This window comes from Tachypleus tridentatus, chromosome 7 (assembly GCF_004210375.1).
Source record: "Tachypleus tridentatus isolate NWPU-2018 chromosome 7, ASM421037v1, whole genome shotgun sequence".
Classification (NCBI taxonomy): domain Eukaryota; kingdom Metazoa; phylum Arthropoda; class Merostomata; order Xiphosura; family Limulidae; genus Tachypleus; species Tachypleus tridentatus.
This window is the reverse complement of record NC_134831.1, coordinates 164,104,406-164,127,030: the sequence shown is the minus strand read 5'-3', so window position 1 is coordinate 164,127,030 and position 22,625 is coordinate 164,104,406. Positions and strand designations below refer to the sequence as shown.

The window sequence follows — 22,625 nt, the reverse complement described above, 5'->3', positions numbered from 1 at the left end:
ACCACAAAATGTTGTAGTATAGAAACTGGTGGTTATAAGATTGGTCAACTTGTAGAAGAAGATTAATTCACATTTAGCAAGTAGCTGACTACCAACCCAATCATTTCATTTTGTATAGCTTTTTGCTGATGTTCAGTGTAAAGTTGAATTTGTTTCCCAAACAATGCAACTGTTTCATCAATGGCATCAAGAGCCTGTCTTTGTAGCTGAAGTTCATGAAACGTATTGTCATCACAGAGATGACCCTGTTGCTCAGCTTTCTGGTTATACTCATTGTTAACTTCCATTAACCTTTGAGCTCCTATCTCTACTTCAGTTGGGCTCTCATCCTTACTTCCTGCCTGAATAAAACAGTTTGACATAAATAAAGTATTATCCAAACATCATTACAGCTCATCTACATTTCTATATCAAATAACCTTTTATATAGGTTCTTAACAAAAAAAAAACCAAATGTTATGGATATAGTATATAGTAGAAAAAACAATACAAAGTAAAATTGAAGTTTCTTTGTTTTAAAGAAATGACGTGTCTCGCCACCTGCTGTGTCTCCCACAAAGAATTGTATCCTGGAATTTAGCATTAAAAATCTATAGACTTACCTCTATTATCAGGGTAGTATCTAACAACATAATAAGCCATGAGCTCAAGGTTATATTTTTACTCCAGTAGGTAGTACTTTTTTAACATTTCACTTGTTGAGTTGATTGTGAAATTGGTGAATACTGTCTATTAGAGAAACAATTACAGAATTATATTGGTGGCTATATAAAATCTCATTATGTAATTCAAATGGTGAAGATAATGTTTCAGAAGTCTTCCACCTACTGTCTTTGGGTTTTCACTTTCAACTCACTATCCAACCTTGCCTGATGAATACTAAACTTGTTCTTATGCCAACAATGACCTAATCCATTTAATTCTTACATTAATGCAGCTCTGTGTCAAAGTTCTCACTTTACAATATTGGTGTGGAATGTGGGCTGGTAAATATTCATGTTTCGCACATGACTCATGTAGACAGACCTGCCTTCAGAAATGCTAACCAATAAATAGCCAAATAAAACTGATGAGACTTTAGTGTTCCACAGTATATGGAAAATTCTAATAATCAGCAATACTAGTTTACATTCACCTTTACAATGAAGTAGAAAAAAACAGGAAGAAATATAAATTTATAAAATAAAATTCTAAACAGCAAGAAGAGTAATTTATAGAACACAATTTAAAGATTTGACCTCTAACAGGATATTTTTAGCTACTTTTGGATTATACATTTATCAAGTATAGCTCACACCAAAAACATATGCTAACATACTTTTTTAAAAAAGAAAAACCATCAATCTACATTAGTCTACACAACAAGACACAACATTTAATATTCTATATTTATTTGGTGTTCAGTCAAACTAAAGAACTTCAAGAGAACTAACCAACATTTGTTTTTGCTCAACCTTCCTAAATTATTTTATGCATATATTACACATTTTGTTCAAGTACACTTTTTAAGAAACTATGATAGGTGAGGTGGTCAATTTTGCACCTAATCTACTTGTGTTGTCCTGCTTACCGAGCCCCCTGGATTGAGCTGACCGATGTTACAGAATGACTGAACACTTAGGACTTTCTAATACCCTCCCTATTCTTTTAGTCGTGTAAGAATTTAAAAGTATTTGATACATGTCTTATTTAAACTACAGGTGGATCTGCTACGATGGTTAGGTACATTAATTACCTAATGGCTGAAGGACAAATATATAATATTTAAAGATGCAATGCTGTATGTCAAAGTTTTTACTTGATCAGAAATCACATCCCACAGTTAAATTCTTTGATGTTTTGAATTCTGAAGTAACACCAAAAGACATTCTTCATTTTGATGCAAGGAAGCAGAATATTTGCCAAAAGTATTTAATATAGTTTTAAATCAATCATTTGTGTACCTTGAGATTGTTATGTTAATAATAATATTTAGTCTTCCTCATATAGAAATAATAATACAAGGTATTCTTATTAAAATAAAACATTTGCTTTTTCATTTACCGATAATATAAGTAAGTAGGAATACCGTTCTTTCATTTGTTTGTTTTCATTTATGCTCAAATCTACTCAATGGGCTATGTGTGCTTACCCACCATGGGCAATAAAACCCAATTTTTAACATTATAAGGTTACAGACTTATTGCTAAGCCACAGGGATTAGTAAAAATACAGCTTCATTTCTGATCTAAAAAGCTACTAAATTAATAAGCAATGAAAAAAAATAGAAGTTAACAACCTGGTTGAACCTAGACACAGGATACAGCAGCTTCAGATCTAATGTTTTATTGTACTGAGACAGTGGGACTGTTCTATAATAATTAATTAATTCCACAACGCTATTGAACTTCAGAGGTTCAGAAAATCCAAAGTTTCCATTCTTATGATATATCTTGATTAACCTGCCGGTTCCTCCTTTTCTGAAATGACAAACAAAATATCTTTGACAAAATAATACATAATTACTGTTAAAATAAAGGTTTCAGAGTGCAAGATACTATACAAAAATGTGAAGAAAACAAAATTGTTTACTAAAAACTGAAGGTGAAATTTAAAATTTGACAATTCTGAAGAAAGCATTTAGAGAAAAGTCACAACAACAATGAAAAATTCCAACTATACACCCCCTTCTTTTCAAGATATTTCATTTTGTAAGCAGTTCAATTCTTTAAATATTTTAAATGTTAAATAAATTACTTCTTTATCCCTATAATTGAAAATGAATGTCCATGTATACTTTATCTGATTTTAAAATATTTCTATAAACTATTTATGCACCAAACATTTATGATTCTACATCTCTTCAGACCTCAATAACACAAGTACAAAAACAAAAAAGTAAAGAAAAATACTCTTACCATTACAATTAATCCACATAATTTACTGGTACGATTTCCTATTTTGGCAAAGAAAATATCTGATTCCACCTACATATCTTTGTACAGTTGTGTCGCAATAAGCAAGATCATAAAATAACTTCACAGTGACTTGAGAATTAAGCTTAACAACAAAATACATCAATAGATATTAAAGTGACAAATATTAGGTTTTAGTACATGAAACAAATGAAAGAGAGCGTTGTTCTAAAACCTCAAAATGTTACTACAAACTAGATGGATCTCAAGTTTACAGATGGTTCTCGAAGACATATACTCTTCAAAAAAAGAAACGCAAAAGGCAAATTTTGAGACATATTGTTAACATGTTTATTCTGGGTAGTTCTGTATGACATGTGTGAAACTTTGCACATTCACTGCTGAACATCCAAAGTCTGCAAAGGCAAAGTCCACGATCACTAGTTGACGCTTAACGTCACTCAACGTCAATAACGAGTATGCCCCCCGTGAGCATCAATAACTGCTTGGCATCTCCTGCCCATGGAAACGATGAGATGACGAATCACATCCTGTGGAATGGCTGTCCACTCAGCCTGCAAAGCCACTGCAAGCTGAGGTAGAGTCTGCGGTTGAGGTTGTCGCCATCGCAGACATTGGTCCAACTTGTCCCAAAGATGTTTGATAGGGTTTAAATCTGGTGATCTGGAGGGCCAGGGAAGAACACTGATGTTGTGTGTCTCAAGAAGACAGTGGTGAGTCGGGCTATGTGAGGACGGGCGTTGTCATGTTGAAAAACGTCGTTGACGTTCACCATGATGGGTTGCACATGGGGCCTAAGAATCTCGTCGACGGTTGCGTACGGTCTGATCAGAAATCCTACGCAGCCCTGGTATGGTTGAGGCAGTAGACATCGCAGTGGTGGTCCTATCCCGAAGGTGACGTAACCAGATGTAGTGATCTTGTGCGGGCGTGGTCACACGAGGTCTGCCAGATCGTGGATGGTCACAAGTTGATCCATGTTGTTGGTGACGATTCCATAGCCTTGTGATGGTGCTTGGGAGGACATTCACAGCTCTGGCAACATCTGATCGAGATTCGCCTGCTTCCAAGTGACCAATGGCGTTATTGCGTTGTGCTTCAGTCAGTCTTAGCATAACTGTATTGCGTGTCGGTGGCTTAACACTGAGCTATGGAAACGGAGAACCCGTCACTTTTATAGGGATTTTGCACATGTTGCACTTGCAGAACATGCAGATCTCTCAAACACATTTATTGGACACGAATGCGTCTTGGCGAAAAATCTGATGTTTTCCTCCGTTTTCAAAGTGCACAACTTTTATTGTCATTTTGGTCTGACAATCAATGCCTTAACATGTGTAACATCACATACTCTGAGCTTGTAAAGTGATTATAAATATTTCTCTTTAAAATAACAGAAATATACCTTTTGAGTTTCATTTTTTGAAGAGTATATTTATCTGATCAATTATGTTAATTTCTTTAGTATTTTAAAATATGATTCTAGATTTTTCTTTTCACATAAATACTTGATTTGTATGAAGGCAGTTAAGTTTTCTTTTTACTCTTTCATGACCAGACATAAACATAAGTCATGAAAACTGTCTATTTGATTGGAATGATGTTTATGTATTACTTGAAATTTGTTTATGTGTTGTCTTTTTTAGGGGGGAGATTTCATATTAAGATCCTCAAAATATATTTCCATTAGTTGCTCCAAATTTAGAATACTAAAACTACAGGAAAGTCCACACTACTCACAGCAAACTTTTGGGCTGCTCTTTACCAACAAAATGGGGTTGACTGTTACATTGTAATGATCTGACAGCTTGAAAGGTGAAAACATTTGGTAACAGGATCTAAATTTGTAATATGTAGATTGTGAGCCAAGCTTCCTAATCACCAGGCCATACTAGGCTTTTATTGAAGAAAGGTCCTACAAGCCATGTGTAACTGGAATCAATGACAAAAGCCCTTATCAAATTATTCCATTATGGCCCTTGGAAACAGAAACTGTGGGTATTCTAACTATGCTCCTATGGTAAGCAAATGAATAAGGTGAGCCACTGACCAATATGACACAGTTGTAACAACCGTGTCAACTATCAGACCATTAGAACTTAAATAAAATTTCATTTGCTGAGAACAAAACAGGTCGTAATTTAAAAAAGGTGAACTTTAAGGTTTTGAATTTATTTTCAGCAAGGTAAGAATTAAAATATAAGCTATTATAAATATAGTACAAGAAATATTTGGACATAGCTGGGTAGAAACTGAACAGCTTAGCATGAATATATAATATATGCTATTATAAATATATTACACATAACTGGATAGAAAGTGAGCAGCTGAACATATCTTTAATCTTATTGAAAGCTATATTTTTTTTTTTCTCAGAAAGAGAAAGGACCACAAATTTATTATATGTATAAAATGTAAGTAATTTATTGCTCTCCTGGTTAAAGGGACATGCAAATACTTTCCAGAGAAACAACAGATCTTACTGTAGTGTAAGTGTGTACTCTCCAGATCCTTTGGTGGACGCATCTCTCACAAGAAAAGTTCCGTCGGAGGTATCTTTCAGCTTCTCATGTGCTTCCTCCCTGGAAAGAGAAACAAAAAAACAATCTTTAGCCTCAATAATGGAGTATATATCCAAGACTGTAAAGGCTGCTGTGGTAGCCCAGAGTAGAAAGTAACTAGTTGTAATTACATCCATTTATCTTGTTACACATTTGTGTGTGAAGATGCTATAATTAATTAAATTACACCTCCCATAGTCAAAGTAGTTTGCACTTATTATCATTGTACAGTCTGCTGGGAATATATAATAAACAAAAGCTGTACAAAGCAACTATGTAACTGCTGTTAATGCAGCAGTTGAGTTGCAGAAAAAGAAAAATTCAAATAAAGTTGTCCCCCACCTTGTGATGTCTCCCCAGTACCATTCTGCTTCTTCCAAGGTGTTGCTTTCCTCAGCATTACTCAAAGCATAGCTGAAGTTGTCCCCTTTATGCATCCCATCAATCCCTTCAATGGTAGAGGTGTTTACAACGACTGGTTCCGACGGTAAATGACTGGAAATACCAAATAGGCAACAAGGTGGATAGGCTGTAAAGAATTTTACTATTTATATCCACTACACAGGTCTGATGTTAAAGTAAACTGGGAAAGAAAAAAAGTAATAATTTAAAACAAATCTACAAAACTAACATTTAACAGCTGAATCAAGAGAAAAAACAGATTTTTTAGACATTTTGAGAGACTCTTGGAATTTGATTCATGATGATATTTTATTTGAGTCTTTAACATCCATGTTGATTATAGGGTGGTGTAAAAATGTATTTAAGGGAAGTTTTTGATACACCTTTGTGTTCATGCAGAGATTGTTCTCCAAATATGGCACCTCTTCCAAAGTGGTGGCCACTCTTTCAGAGCAAAATATATACCCAACGAGAGAAGAAGAAGAAGAAAAAAAGCATGTATCATGGCTTAGGGTCTTTATAGTTATTGGAGACTTGTAACAGAGAATTCTAAAGATAAAATAAATGGACAAAATATGTAATATCTCTCCACAGGAGAAAGTTTACCAGTTGTCTTGAGTAGACTAAGAAGCAATGAGACATCCGATTGAATTTGCTGGTCTGTTGAATAGTGTGAGGTGGGTGTGCTCTCAACCATAAACTACCTTTGAAGTATCACAACTCTAGGAACTTGTCAAGTAGAGCATCCTTTTATATCATGACTGCACTTCAATATCACAGCTCTAGGAACTGGTCAAGTAGAGCATCCTTTTATATCATGACCACACTTCAATATCATAGCTCTAGGAACTGGTCAAATGGAGCATCCTTGTATATCTTGATAACATCTAAAAAGTATTACTAGTACAAACTTCATTTTGCAGTAGGTCAGTTCAAACTTTCAAGTTTGTTGCCACAATAATAGCCCTAGTGTCATTATGTTCTACATCATTGGAAGAAACTTTTCCTCATGACCTATATTATTAAAAAACTTTTTACCTTTCTGTCCAGTGTTAACCTAACTTGTCATAAGTGTTAGCATATGCCCTTTCTGCTTAGTATTAAGTGGGCCACACATACATCTCATAAATTGATGGAAGTCTATACTTGTGGATGGTCTGCCCCAAACTACATTAACTTCTGCTTAGCTGAAAATTTGAAGCATTTTTCAGTCATGTCAAGATAAAAAAAAAAAGATTTTATTTCCCCTTTATAAGGACCAATTCATTTAGCAGTATAATTTATACATCTAGCCCATTCAAGTGCACACTTGTCTATATCTTCAAAGTTCAAAATTACAATTATGCTAGCCCAAAAAATCTCCCTGTTCACTGCTACACCTAGAGAGCTGGTAGCACACACTTGTACACTAATGGCTCTGTAGGTTGCATACTGCCCTATTTCTTTACATGCCTTACATCCATTTGTTTAACCCTTGGTACACCTTGAATTAAAATACATACATATATATAGACAAAAAACACACCAATGACAAGATCTATATTATTCTTGTGTGTTTGTGTAAGCAATATTAACAGTGAAGTAACTTTGCATCAACACACCTTATTTTCAATATAAAAGTTGATTTACTCTCCAGAAGAATATCTTATGGTATCTTAATTTTTTAACTGGGACAAACAAGGATACCTATTTACATGAACAAATTTTAGATATTCTCAAGAATTTATGCTACATACATCTTGACTGGTCTTAGGATAATTTTCTTTATTTTAATACCGTACACTTTAATCATTTTATCTTACAAATTCCTGATAACTATTTAAGTTTTGTATCAATATAGTTTGAACCAGTATTTGGAAAAATAATTAATATTTACTTATCTTTGCATCACATCCATTCAAGACTTTTGAAAAATACAGTCTCATGTGCCAACATTTCTGATGAAGTATATATTTTTTCCCCTTTTCACTCACAAACACATTAGATTATATTTTCTTGGTTAGCAGCTATTACATTGCAATTATAAAAATGCATAAAATGAAAAATAGATTTCAAAGCTTAATAAACTCATGGTAATTAATTTTTTCTTATAGTTATATACAAAAAAAATACTAGGCTGGACAAACTACAAAGCAAATAATACTCAAGCATCCTATAAACTGAGAAGTTGATAATACACAAAAATTTACTAATAAAGATTATATCTATATTCATATCACTAGTTCAGAATTATGATTTTTTTAAAGATATGTTTAAAATAAAAATTGTAATTTGCCATTTTTCAAAGATAAATTTGGGATTTTCTGAAATTTTTTTAGCATTGTCAGAGGTATAAGTACTCTTTGTAGTTTTGATTTGTACTCTTTTAACTTTAAAAGGAAATGTTACAAAGATAACTTTTTTTTCAAATTCATTATCTTATCTTTAAAATCAAATAGAGGTGTTTAACAAATGAGTTGTCATGGAATATAAAGAAGTCAGAAGTAAAATTACATTTTAAAATATTAGAAATTCAACAATTTCATAAGTAAATCTCTTACCCCAAAAAAAGATATCGGAACAGTTATAATTTTCCAATGCTGAAAATGTATTTCCAACAGGTACTTCTCTCCTCTCACAAGATTAGTTATTATTGTTCATTTCTGCCCACCTATATGCAAACACCTTTTATGCATGCCACAAGCCTACTGCTCCCCCTATTGGAATCAAGTGACTCTGACATGCCTCTCATGTAAATCATCCTGTGTCACTTCTCTAATAACAGGAGCACAGCTTACTCACATGATGAATATGACTCCTTCTATCTGTCTCTACGAAACTATCATTTGGAGTTTGGCAGAACACAGAAATACTGGAAGAGTGTGGGAAGGAAGGGTGGGAAGTGTGAGAAAGGGAAGTGCACATTGGAAATACATTTTCAGTATAGGAAAAGTATTACTTTTTATACAGTAATTTCTTTCTCTCACAAGAGTAGCTAGAACCTTGTATTAATTAGGAGGAGGGAAAATATGAAGGAAGAACAGATGTAACCTCCAAAAGCATACAAAAGATATCTCTGTAGATGAGAGTCAGACTGGAAGATCTGAATAGGAAAACAGCAATTCTGACCAAGTATACCCATTGCCTATACATAAAGCATGGAGCAAAATGGCAAAAACAGAGGATAGGAGTACATTCATGTGGGAGGAAATTGAGGGAGGATAGATATCCAAACCCTTAAATAGACGTACATGAGTTAATCCTATAAAGCAGACAAGTGGGTAAACAATAACGAAGCACTATGGTGAAGAGAGACTAGAGCATAATGAATCGTACTCTATAAGTAAACTATGTCCAGAATCCCTACTACTTGGTATTGACATCTAAGTGGGGGTAGGATGAGGACCATATCATCTCCACCTCAAGTTCAAGGGACTGGAAGGTACAGTAAACCACTCTAACTCCAAGCCATGACATATGTGTTAAGGAATATATTGTTCTGGGAACTTGATATCCAGTGTCAATAGAATGTCCATGTAAATTAAATCTACTTCTCCCAATACTAAAACTAATCACAACCATCTGATAAGTAATAACATCCTCAAAGGTACACAAGGGAGAGCAAAATAATTGAACTGGAACAAATCCCCCTGGCCCCTATTATGACCCACAACAAAGGGGAAGCACAACTGAGAGAGGAATATAAACATATTTCAGGTTGAGGACATGTGTTGATTGGCTTATTCTAAATCCAAAACCCAGATGGGGGTACCAACAACTGCTCAGGGATAGGATGAGGACTTTCAGTCAAAGGGGTGAACTGCACTTTGATGTTTCACTTTGCAGTAATTGTATAATGTGTATTGGAGGATAGCACGTCATCTTCACCAGCAGAACACTGCAGCACTACTCAATACTGAATGGTATTGTCATTTTTGTGTGGAACACATTTCACAGGATGTCTCCATACTCAACTATCCCACCAACTTGAAATTGGTAAGTGGTAAGGACTCACATACTCCACTTGAAGAAAGGGGGTGAGAATGTGTGGGAGAACCTAAAAGAACGTCATCACCTTTGACAGTGCAATGGGTGCTCATGAAAGCCTATGGTAGGTATGGACAGCTATTCCCTTCTGCTTTATCCATGAAGTCCATGGATGGTATGGTCCAGAACAAACAAATTCATGAAGCAAAGATCAGAAGTTTATTCACCTTCAAACAACCTTGTGAAACACCCCATCTCAACAGTAAGCATGGCAAAGCCATGGGATGGAAAGACCATAGGTATGGGACAAGGCTGCTCAACAACCCAAAACTGAGGAGACTGAGAAACCCTGGTTGAAAAGCTATGTCAGAAACTTGGACACACTGGCCACAGTAGGTGAAAATCCATAAGCATGGGACCATGTGTGACGAAAATTCCATTTCTATTTATATACCTCCATAGAAAAAGGATGTATGAACTGAGTCAAATGGAAAGCTATGTGATGGCAATAACATGATCTTTTCACCATGGACCAGACAAAAGCCAGGAATAAAGATCAAGGATGTGAACTGTGGAATGTAGATACACTGACTAGAGTCAACAAAGAAGGATGAGGAACAAGGAAAGCTATACAGAATGGAATTATTGGAGTTGGTGCAAATGAGGAAACCAATGTTGAGAAGGCCAATAGGAAGCTATAAGAAGTACTTGACATGGATTAGGGAATCCATCTGATGAAGCAATCAAATAGACAAATAAACATATAGGCATGTTGGACCAATTCTGGCTGAAGGCATTGACAGCCAAAGCCTGAGGATGAGGTACTAGGGACCAAAAGAGGGTCAAGTTTGTGTTTCAGGACATGGCAAAATGCACTAATCTGAGAAAAATCCAACCATATGCCAAATCACTGAAAAACAATAGGATCAACAGACTATTCTATTGGATAAATCTTGTTGTGGGGAGAAAAGACAATCTGTCACAAGACTGAAAGCACCCTATATATATGACACATGATTAATCAAAATGTGGTACATGTTGGCCAAATAGAGGAGATCCAATGTACGAAAACAGAGGGATCTTGACCATGTGCCAGCTAGGTGATTGAAATTGTCAAAATGAAAAATCGCCAGATAAGTAATGGCTGATCCTTGACAGACAAATGACTCAAAGCTTCCTGGTGATCAACCCATGCACCCCAGTCCTGAAGGGATGCATCAATAAATAAATGCAAATCTGGACTAGGAGGAGGAAGTGGGAAGTCTCATCCAATCAACAAAGTATATCATCCACTAGGGAAAGAGGAGGTGTAACACAAACAAACAAGGAATCCCAAGCAAAGTTCCACTGATCATGCCAGGTTCTCTGGAGAGAACACATGTGCACAACCTAGGAAGACTAGTGGTGTCATGAAAACCACATTTCCTAAAAGCAATAGAAAATTGCATGCAGAAAGTGAAGGAGCAGAAGAAGTGGGAAGTCTCAACCAATCAACAAAGTATATCATCCACTAGGGAAAGAGAAGGTGTAACAAAAACAAACAAGGGATCCCAAGCAAAGTTCCACTGATCATGCAGAGTTCTCTGGAGAGAACACATATGTGCACAACCTAGGGAGACCAGTGGTGTCATAAAAACCACATTCCCTAAAAGCGAGAGAAGATTGCATGCAGAAAGTAAAGGAGCAGACAGGGTGCAGCAAACTAATAATTCCATGAATGTCTGAGAGAAGAAGGACAGGCATAACTAAGGTAAATTTTGAAAAAGACACCCAAATAGACAAGATATTGGGTAGGACTTCTCCAATTTGATTAACCCAAGCAGCCACTTGAAGGAGTTGACAAGTATGACTGACCAACTCCAGGTAGGGCCATGTAAAGCCAGTCACTCATGTAGTAATTGAAACATAACCCCAGGACATGAAGAGCAATAGCTCTGACCACTACACAATAAATGTAAGGTGCAGAAGCAAGCCAAAAGGATAGCGTGTGAAACTAGTACACTATCCTATGATGGATGAACCAAAGATATGGATGAGAGTGCTGAGATGGGAATATGCAGGTGAGCATTGGTGATTTCATCTTGGTCATCCATAAATCTGGAGAAAATGCTCCCAAGAGTGTAAAATAGGGAAGTTGAACAAAGTGACTGAGGCAAGACATCAATGACAGGCTTCCAGCCTCTGGTTTTCTTGGGAATAACAACTAGCCAGAAGTAAAAACCTGGTAAATGATGGAGAACAGGTTCAACAGTCTGTTGAGTGAGAAGGTCCTAAACTACCTCTGACAGATGTTGACAAACAACGAGAGCTTGAGGTGGAGAGAGGGAAACAAGCACAGGAGACAAGGGAGGGATGGCAATAAATGGGATCTCAAATCCTTCCAACAAACCTTGAAGAACTAAAACATTATTGATGAAAGAGGGCCATTGATAGAGAAAGGCTGCAAGTCAAGCTCCTGTTGGATCAGAGCCACTGGACAGTCATTAATACCATTGGCAATGTGATGTGTGTTGCTAAGGAAAACAACAAGCTGTGGCACCTCCAGAAGGGGGGCAGGTAAGGGCTTGGTAGAGAAAAGACAGGAAACTAATAAGTGTTACACTTGGCTCAGACTGAGCCAAATGGGCTACCAAATAGAAAACAATAGAGTGTTGTTAGACCAATACCACTCAAGATTCCAAAGATTCCAGGATAATATAAAAGACAAAACATCATAAAAACAGGGCCATTTATAAGTCCTGGAGATAAGGCACATGTAAATAGGCCTTCGATAAGACACCATCTCAACCAAGAAGGTCCTCACCACAGAAAAACCATGTATATAAAGCAAGACGAACATAACAAATAAACAAGTGTGGAGGTAAAGAGAGTGAGGATGTACCAAGAAAACTCTTCAGGATTTATGTGAAAAGACTCAGGAGATGAAAAGTGGAAATATACTGCAAAAGAGTCATGAGGGTAATATGTAGGTGGGAAAATTGAGTGTGGATTAAACTGATAGGAAATTCTGGGCATACCCCAAAAACAGGTAAAACAGAACCCAACAGTTGCTGGTCAAAATAAGGACAGTCTTCTTGATAATAAGTAAGCTTGTGGGGAACAAGGCATGCTAACACCATCATTTAAGTGGGAGGTAAATTGTTTAGCATGGAACAATGGAAATGTCAGTGGAAGGGGGTAAAAGCCAAAGAGGGTTGGGAAGAATGTTCATGTAGCAAGAAAGGATGTGGGTCATAAGAAACAGGGATGAGGGATAAAACTTCATATACCTGAGAAACAAAAAAGTAAAAAAAACAACAAACAAACATGGAAAGCTTAACTGAGCTGTATGGAAAAATACGGTAAAGTGAAGTGGTAACAGGTGATCAAAGTCTTTGTCAGCCTGAACAAGTTCAACAGGAAGTAGGGCAATGTCTGGAGATAGAGGTTGACCCATGAAACATTCAATCTCCCTACAAACAAACATTGATAAGTCTCCTGTTAAAACTTCCACACCTGAGGTTTGAAATAAAGTGCCTGTTTAAGTTGAGACACATGAAGTGTTGGACTGTAACTTCAGAATTCATGCTTCAAGAGTTGAGAAAAAGGTGAATGTAAATAAAAAGGGGCAAAAACAGCAAGGAAGAATTAAGGTAATTCTAGAGGAAAGTGGGTAAACTGTATCTCAAACTGAAATCAGGTAAAAAAAAGAATAAATGTCTGAGCACAAGCAATGCCAAATTAGAAGTGATAGTTCAGTAGAGGCGCACATGCATCATGATTTACATGACAGATACGGAACTCTTATGGAATGCATAAAAAAAGTTTGCCCATTGGGGGCAGCAATGAACAAGAATAGCTAATCTTGTGAAAGGAGGGAAGTACTGTATTAGAAATTTATTTGATTTTTTATTACAATACCTGGAGCTGGATCAAAAACTGGCATTTTCTCACCCCAGTCACACTTGAGTAACAATAACTCTACTATACGAATGTGTGCTTCTATGCTGAGCACCAGTTGTCTGAAATATACAAATAAAGGATAGGTAATTACAACAGTTTATGAGGCAAAAATCACATTCTTTAAAAATTCACTGCATACATGTAGACACATACACACATAAAATACTTGAAATCTTGATGGAAATTGGTACACAAAGGTATATCATTCATCTCTCAAAATCAGTGGGAAAACTCTAACTTGATCTAAAAGGCACAAAATATACAAAATAAAATGAGATAAAATAATTAAATGCTTGATGTACTACCAATGCAAAACTTGAAGCTGATAAAAAATTCAGAAATAAGATGTATGCATTTGTATGATACACCTATAAATGTTGAGTACATTATATCAAAATGATTTTGGAGCCCCGCCTCTGTGTTGCCACATTCAATCATTCTCTCTTCGATCACCATACATCTTTACAATACCCTGCTGCATAGTTTTAACTCCAAAAGGTTTTACTGTCAGACTTTCATGAGAGTGATAGTTTCTCAGTGTCCAATTGAACAGCTTAATCACAAAGAAATCAATACACTGCATCTGGCTACCTGAAAAGTGTCTTCATAAGGAAAAGCATTGACACTCATTTAATTTTCCAGCTATTTGAGGTATGCAACAGTTGAATGAGAAGTATGACTGAAAATTGTCTTTGTTTCCAGATGTAGACCCCCTGATTATGCAGCATACTTTTGCCTGGGTCACATGTATGGCTTCTAACACTAACCTTTATGTTTGTGGATTCTCACCTGTTAAAAAATGCCCAATATTGCTTATCATGACTTGTGGAGGTACAGCTTGTTGAGCACTTCTATCTGGATGATTCATGTGCCCCAAGTTGATCTTTATTCCTTTCTATTCCAATATTATTAAGTACAAGAGATACTGTCACTTTGGAAATTCTAAATCCCTGATCTGAGCACACATTTATGATTTAAGTGTATGAATACTTTATGTCAGAAGAGGCTGTTTGTTGCACACCTTTACTGAAAGTAATAAATTTTCTATGATATTATATTACTATGAAATGCTAAAACATGTCAAGATGTAGTTTTGATATGTTATTCCATTATATCGCTAAAATGATTGTGATTTTCACAGAGTTGGCCGATTTGCATTTTCAAAATTGTTTTAATATACTTAACTCTGTATACAAGAAACCTTCAGTTTGGAAGAAGAAGAAGAAGAAAGAAAAAATACACACACACACATGTGCAAACACACAAACACAAATAACTACACTATTCTTGGACCACTGAGAACATACAGGAAGTAAAAAGATGCAGAATACTACTGTAGGAAATAAACGTGTAAAATATATCGGCAGAAGATGGAAAATAAGTAAACAATCTGAAGGAGATGAAAAACATGGAAAATATCCCTGTAGGTGGTAAAAGAACACACAATACATTTGTAGGAGTTAACTACATGCTCTATGAGGAAGAATCCCTTTAAAAAAACCTTCAATTTACAATAATGTTAAGAGTTCTCAGCTGTGTTAACATGTAGAGCTTTCCTATCTTACACAAACATTCCCAGGAAAACTGTTACTTAACCTAATGGCTTTTTATTTGAAAAGACTACAAAAACGGTTTTGACATAATCCTATGTTAATAAGAAGATAAGAAAGATAATGAAAAGGAAACCACCACTGTACTACTTTACTAGAGATCTCCATTAAAACTAAACTATATAAACTAATGTCCACAGTAATTCCCACAGATACCTAACAGGTACATTAATTAAATGTTGTATATTAGTAACTTAGCAATAAAAAAAACAAAACAACTAGTGTATGAACTTCAAACTAAAATATACAAACATCATAGTAGGGCTTCTTGTTGCATCTGGAAACCACCAACTGGATATTAAATATGTTTAGGTGTGCTGTTATTTGGTAAAATCTTTCATTTCATTCAATAACCAATAACTTTTAGAAATAATAATTTCTGACAAACATTTAAATAGAGTAGGTAAAACACTATGGTTAGTTTCTGTCTCAAAGATAAGTTATGCATTTTGACAAATAATGAATTCTACAGTTTTAATTTCAAACTGAGCATGAAAAGGAAAACACTTACATAGTATGTTTCAATGGTGGACGTAGAAACAGGTGATATATCATTGTAACCAGCATACTAGGCGATTCCCTGATTCCCCGAATGTGTTGTAACCAACAGATTCGACAGAAGAATGACATTAAAGTTTGAAGAGTAAACTTATGGTGAACAGGAAGCTGTTGTACTAACTGACTGAGGTGAAGAGCACACAGGACATCATTTCTTATTTCTATATGAAAAAGAAACAGATGAAACAAGATACATACATTTAACTGAGGGAGAGCACAATAATCATCATTCCTTATTTATAATATGAGAGGAAATGCATAAGACAGTTATTTTTTTGAAACCTTTGCTCTATGTTCAAGAAGCAACATAGGAAACCCAAGTAGTAGTTAATGGAAATGATTGAAATATTTATATAATTTTTGTTTAAACTTTCTATGTGGCTTATAGATTATTAGACTTTGTAACTAATAAAATGGGTCCACAAGGAATTTAGTGCATAAACAGTTCAGATTTGTTTGTTGTTCTTGGATATCTGGGCTATCCATCCCCAGTTCTGATCTCACGGACTACAGGAAAGACAGCTAGTCCACCCCACTTGCTCCAAGCTCTTGGACTTCTCTAATAGAACAGTAAGATTTCCTGTCACTCTACTATTGTTTAGTGCACTTATGGTCCCAAAATGAGAAGTGTAATTTTATGGCAATTACACACAAGACCCGTAAAATCCCTGACCACCAGGCTATGTCCGGTCCAACAGGTTACATGTGTGTGATTACAGAGGTTTCAGATGAACCCCATTAACTCTACAGTTAATATCCTTGGAAGTGCATGAAATTTCAAATCAGATACTAAAGTAATGGCTAATAAATATGTTTTGTAGTTTTTAAAACACGCAAGTATCATCATAACTGATGAAGTTTCTTCACTGATCACAATGCTAAAGTGATAACATTTTATTGCCATTCCACTACTCTTACTTAATACAAAAAAGATTGTGAATGAAAATTCTTCAAAAAACTTTTTTAGAACATTTGTATGTGCAGTACAAATTCTTTGCATGGAAGTAGCTTCTGACCCTTTTAGGAGTTGTTATCAGGGTTAATGAACACCACAAAAGTAATTATATGTGGATCAAAAGCAACTTCCACTAAAAGAATTTGGAATGATTACATAAACTTGATTTTAAAAAAAATTAAAGAATTTCATGTAATGTTACCTAAACTGCAATATAATGGCTCTTCAAGACAGCTAGTTAGATTTTATTTTACGCAGACAAAGCTCTAAATAAAATAATTATATCAAGATTATAGAGGTGATAAAATTTTTTAAACATTTTAGAAAACTATGAGGCAATCCTACTGCTTTCTTTTTTAATTACATATTTTTGAGTAAGTAATGTTACATGTTAATTAAATAATGGTTATATTTTTGATATTGTTAGTGAGCCTTGGTGAACTGGTGTATTCTGAACAGTTGTGACAATCTTTAGGGACATATAAGATTAGAGTTAGCAGTCATCTTCTAACTACTACAGAGGAATAAATCTTCTTATACAATTTAGAAACAAGTTGTTGGCAGTAAAAAGTCAAGTAGACTTACTAGAAGCTTTCAAAAATGTTTTGTAGCTTTCTACAGGTATTACAGGGTTTGGCAACTCATGGAGGTATCTCTTTAAAACACCAGCGACACAACCAAGGTCATAATTCTGAAGATCTACATTGTTCATATCTGAATAAAAACAGTCAAAACATTAAAATATAAAAGTGTAACAATACATAACAGATAAATGCAATGATTGAAAAAATGCTTTTTACTGAGAGTTTAACTGACAATTATACAGTTCATATACTTGTTACAAACTAAGCCTAAGGTTTGGCAGTAAATTGCTGTAGCTTTGATTTAATACACCACAAGTCAAAAGAGTGGGAAAGAAGAATATCATGTATTCTTACTACTTCTCAGTAATGGTTTGTTTTGTGTATTGCTCACAAAGCTACTCGAGGGCTATCTGTGCTAGCCATCTCTAATTCAGCAGTGTAAGACTAGAGGGAAGGCAGATACAGTCATCATCACCCACTGCCAACTTTTGGGATACTCTTCTGCCATCAAATAGTAGAATTGACCAGCACATTATAACTCCCCCATGGCTGAAAGGGCAAGTATGTTTGACGTAACAGGGATTCAAACCTGTGATCCTCAGATTATGAGTCGAGCCACCTACCACCTGACTGTGCTACGACCCTTTGGTAATGGTTTAGCAAAATATATTTCAAAACCATCAGAAAGTTGGTGTTTGTTTATCTACTGGTTTTAGTTTGGATTTAATAGTTATTTCTGTTGCTACGTGTGAACAGTAAAAACCTAAAACAAAATTAATAAACTACAACAAAATGACATACCTTTAATGAATTTATTTTTTAGTTCATTCACAGCTTCAGATGAAGGACACATAAATACTTTGTACAAATCAATACCTATTGAAAAAAAAAATGATAACAGTGGATGAAATAATGCAAAAGAAGAATAAAAACTAACCTTTTAATATCCTAACAATTACAAGACTAACAATTCAACAAGGTTGTATACCTTACACTATAAAATCACAAGTATTTAGTTTTTAACACTGACAGTTGGAATCTAGTTATTAAAACCTTAATTTCAATATCTAATGAACAAAGTGTAGTTTCTTACAAAAAATTCTCTGAAACTCGAATTCTTCAATGCTAGATGTGGTGATACAAGAGAAAATGTGTTCACCAGACTTATTGTTAACAACAAACTATGACTAAGTGTTTACTGTAAAAACATTTTTTGTGTTAGATCAGCAAGCATACATTATAAAACAAAATGAGTCCACCATGATAAATACTCACTATAATTAACAACACTCAGCCTATACTGTTACTTTAGATGCATTTTTTGATTTAATTGTAAACATTTTTCATCTAAGAGTTCTGTAAATCTAATTCTAATTATAATCTACAGATATTTAAATTCAAGATTGCAACAAGACTGTTTTTGTTAGTTAACTTCACAGTAAATTAAAACTAACAGATTCTGGCCAGGGCTTATTATACTCCAGACACTGACATGCAGTAGTTCAACTTCCAATGTCTGACAGTTACTGAAATTGTGTATTTTTTAAAAATGTACAGACCATCTATTCACCACGGTGATGAAATACAAATGGTTAACTCCTTCTAATGTAATTTTATTACTCTTCACGTATTATTTAGTGTAAAATGATCCATTTTAAAAGTATTAGATAGTTGTATGCCTTCCTTTTTAAGGATATGCCCAAAAGTGCACTCATACAAAAAGTTAGCTATCAATTTAAAACCCTGTAAAAATACAGAAATTAACTGTATATATGCAGTGCATTCTTATATAAATACTTCCATTGTATAATTATTTCAAATACTGAAAATGTTATATAAAACATCTTTTGAGCAAACACTCTCTCACTATTGTTGCATTTTCCTTGTTCTTCTATTTCCTGAAGACACAGTAAAACTACTTTTGGGGCTGATAACTTGGTTGTATCAAAAGATGTTGTAAGATCCTCTCCAAACACCTTGGCTAAATGATTTAAAGAATTACAGAGATGGTAAACAAACAAACAAAAAAATGAACTAATTCATAGTTATGATTTTTTAAAAAAACAATTTGTTTCTTTAAGAGAAAATCTATACTCTAGCAAATGCAGGGATCAAACCCTGAATCTTCAAATTGTGAGCCCTCAATATTACCTATGAACAAGTAATTTGGGGCTACTTTTAAATTATTATTACAATGTTTTCAAAACTTGGAGCAATCTCCAATTAATAGATCATTTAGTGATCTGAACACACAGAAAAGTCATCACATGGTTGACACTGTGTTTCACCTCTAAGTAAAATAAATGTTGAAATTCTTCACTTTTCCAGAATTTTGAAGTCAAAAGAAAGTGACAAATAGTTATCAGAAACTATACATTTAGTTTGTAAGCTGATTCTTTGTCTTATTTTACATAATAAATACACAACTAAAACTCAAACAATTTCATAATCAAATGTCAATGACTAAAGTAGTTTATATGATTTCATAATGATGTGTTCACAGTTAATTTAAAGTAGCTCAAAAATCTAAAAATGAAAAGTTTAAACATAACTGTTTTAAATAATGGCTTGAGGTAATGTATATGATACAGAAATTTAGTTCTGATAAACACCTTTACTAGTTTTTAAGTCACTGTTATCAGAAAATTTCTTAACGTATAAAACATATTGACTCACAATCTGAAGTGCAAAGAAAGTTTTTTGTTGGTATTTTAAAACCATAGAATTGCTCCTAATAAGTAGTCCATCAAAAAAGAATGAGATAAATGTTTATACATGTTTCCTAAATACATTATACATGTATGTTGCTAGTCAAAGAGGTCTAGTCACAAAACACAGCATACATTACAAGGACACAGAATTATTTATAATGTGTTTAATTTTCATTAATTTAAGAAGAAATGGCCAAGGATTGATATTATCTTCAACAGAAATGATGTTGAACACCCTGTACATACGAGCCACTGCGGGATAAAAGTGACGCTCATGACTTGGCTAGCTGCTAGGGAGATAGCAAACCTATTGATGTAAGCAGTGCACAAGATTGGCTGATTCCAGTTTCCATGCAAACCTATCGTTTTGACTGCCTGCCACAAACTTGTGTTCTGAGAATAGTGATGAAATTTTAAAATAAAAGGTAGTTTAGTAAAAGTACAAGCAATTTACCTAAAAGTTACTTAAGTTACAATAAATGTATTTGACAACATGTACACTTTTTTAAAAGTAGATAGTGAAAAAAGGTACTCAAATATAGTTACTTTGTAACTGTGGCACCTCTGGTATCCAATCTTAATAATTAGTAATTCAAACTCGAAAGTTAAAAAAAGTGCTTATAAATGTACATAATACAATCCCTCAACAAGTGAGCAATGTATGTTTTTTTCAAATCTGGATAATGGGCTACTACAGGAACAATATCCTACTGAGAAAAAGGACACAGATATCTCCATTGATATCAATATTGTATAATGTCAGTGTTTCTAGATCACTAGACACAAGTATAGCTTGATATATGTTAATGTACATTTTGCACTGTGAGTAATGAGATGTGTGTTGATTGATAACATAACTCATGTATCAGAAATCTGAACTAAGTAAAAAATAGGCACACATTTGCAATTACAAATACTTCCTTAGTAGTCTACCATATTGACAAAGCATCTATGATGTTGTTAACTTACTAATTACAAAATTACTATATCCACTATCACTTTCTTCAGCTCTTAATTATAAAAACTCAAATTATAGTAAACACTGAGATACTAACGAGATGGAAAGGATAGTTGACTCTTCTGGTGTTTGGATGTCTGAGAAAGTGGCAACCCAGTTGCATGACATGTTTTATGACACCCACATTCTGAAACCATATAGATAAAATTCAACACATACATCTAGCACAGTTTATAATTCAATGCATAAAACTTTTACTAAAACACATTATACATACTAGTTCAGTCATTAAATGAAATTTTCATCTAATTTCAGAAAGGCCACAAATTAAGCCCAACATATAAAAGCTTCCATTTCAAAAGTTGCTAACCTTGACATACGAGTTCATGATTAACAACTCCTTTCACACATACATGACACTTGTCTTCATACGTAACCTGTGGTGACACTAGAAATAATATAACAGAAATCTTTAAGCACTCACAATTATTATAGAAACCTAGGAATTTCACTTTAAACCTTGAATGTCAACATCTATACTATAAAGCAGCCATGTGTCTGTTTGTAATGAAAATTTTCCAACTTTTGGCCCCCTATTGATTAAACTTTTAGCAATTCTTGTATAATACCTTACAAAAAACCTGAAACCTCTTTATTATCATTTTTCTGAGTTGGAAAATAGCCATTTATCCCCCCACCCAAACCCCATCGCTACTGGCAATAAAAGACATGCAGGTATGCTGTCCAACTATCCCAACAGTTGAAAGTTTTCTCCATAGTTGTGATATATAAATTGTTATTTTTCAATATGTTAACAAATAAATCTGCATTACAGAACAAAGTTACAACAAATAATTTTATATTTTTATGAACAGGACTGCTAAAACTTAACTGATAAAGGAAACTAAATAGAAAAGGATGTTTCACAAACTCAGTTTTATTTGATCTTCACCAACTAACAATCCAGCAGATACAAAACAGAATACTTTACACATCCAAATTATAGTCAATGGAACTACAAATACAATAATTACTAAATTAATAAATACATAAATTAATTTAACAAGTTTCACTTCCAATTTATGAATAACATTATAAGTAACTCAGATCTACAAAGCACCTCACTGAACAGACTGGTAATAACCAGACAAAGAAGTATATGCAGATATTAATTTTCATTATTAAATATTTGCAAATTTCAAGAAAAAGATAATTTTGCAACATTTAAAAGTTTTCTGTTTTGCAATTCAACTGAATTGTATCAAATTCTTAGAATTAGTTTGTTTTTAGTTTGTAGAAATTCATGTTAAACTACACACAAGGTTATTTGTGTTAGCCATTTCTAATTTTGAAGTTATAGACTTAGTGAAAGTTGCCCTACCTCCAACTCTTGAGCTACACTTGTCAACCTAACCAGTAGGATTCAACCATTGCTCTTATAATGCAAGTATGATTTTCTTTTA

General features: G+C 34.2%; 1 protein-coding gene across 8 annotated transcripts in view; it reads right to left on the bottom strand.

Annotated features, from left to right (window-relative positions):
• The window catches only part of LOC143257089 (phosphatidylinositol 3-kinase regulatory subunit alpha-like), a 72,883-nt gene that overhangs the window by 12,957 nt on the left and 37,301 nt on the right, over positions 1–22,625 (bottom strand). For all 8 annotated transcript variants that reach the window (XR_013031677.1, XM_076515303.1, XM_076515299.1 and 5 more), the window contains 11 exons: positions 21,533–21,610; positions 21,260–21,349; positions 19,361–19,474; positions 18,295–18,369; positions 17,495–17,623; positions 15,908–16,115; positions 13,745–13,845; positions 5,819–6,005; positions 5,399–5,497; positions 2,279–2,459; positions 97–341 (listed from right to left, as the gene is read on the bottom strand). Coding sequence is in view for 7 of the 8 variants with exons in the window: in XM_076515303.1 (XP_076371418.1) it covers positions 97–341; positions 2,279–2,459; positions 5,399–5,497; positions 5,819–6,005; positions 13,745–13,845; positions 15,908–16,115; positions 17,495–17,623; positions 18,295–18,369; positions 19,361–19,474; positions 21,260–21,349; positions 21,533–21,610 (1,507 nt within the window). In the remaining variant the exon portion in view is untranslated. The remainder of the gene's footprint in view (positions 1–96; positions 342–2,278; positions 2,460–5,398; positions 5,498–5,818; positions 6,006–13,744; positions 13,846–15,907; positions 16,116–17,494; positions 17,624–18,294; positions 18,370–19,360; positions 19,475–21,259; positions 21,350–21,532; positions 21,611–22,625) is intronic.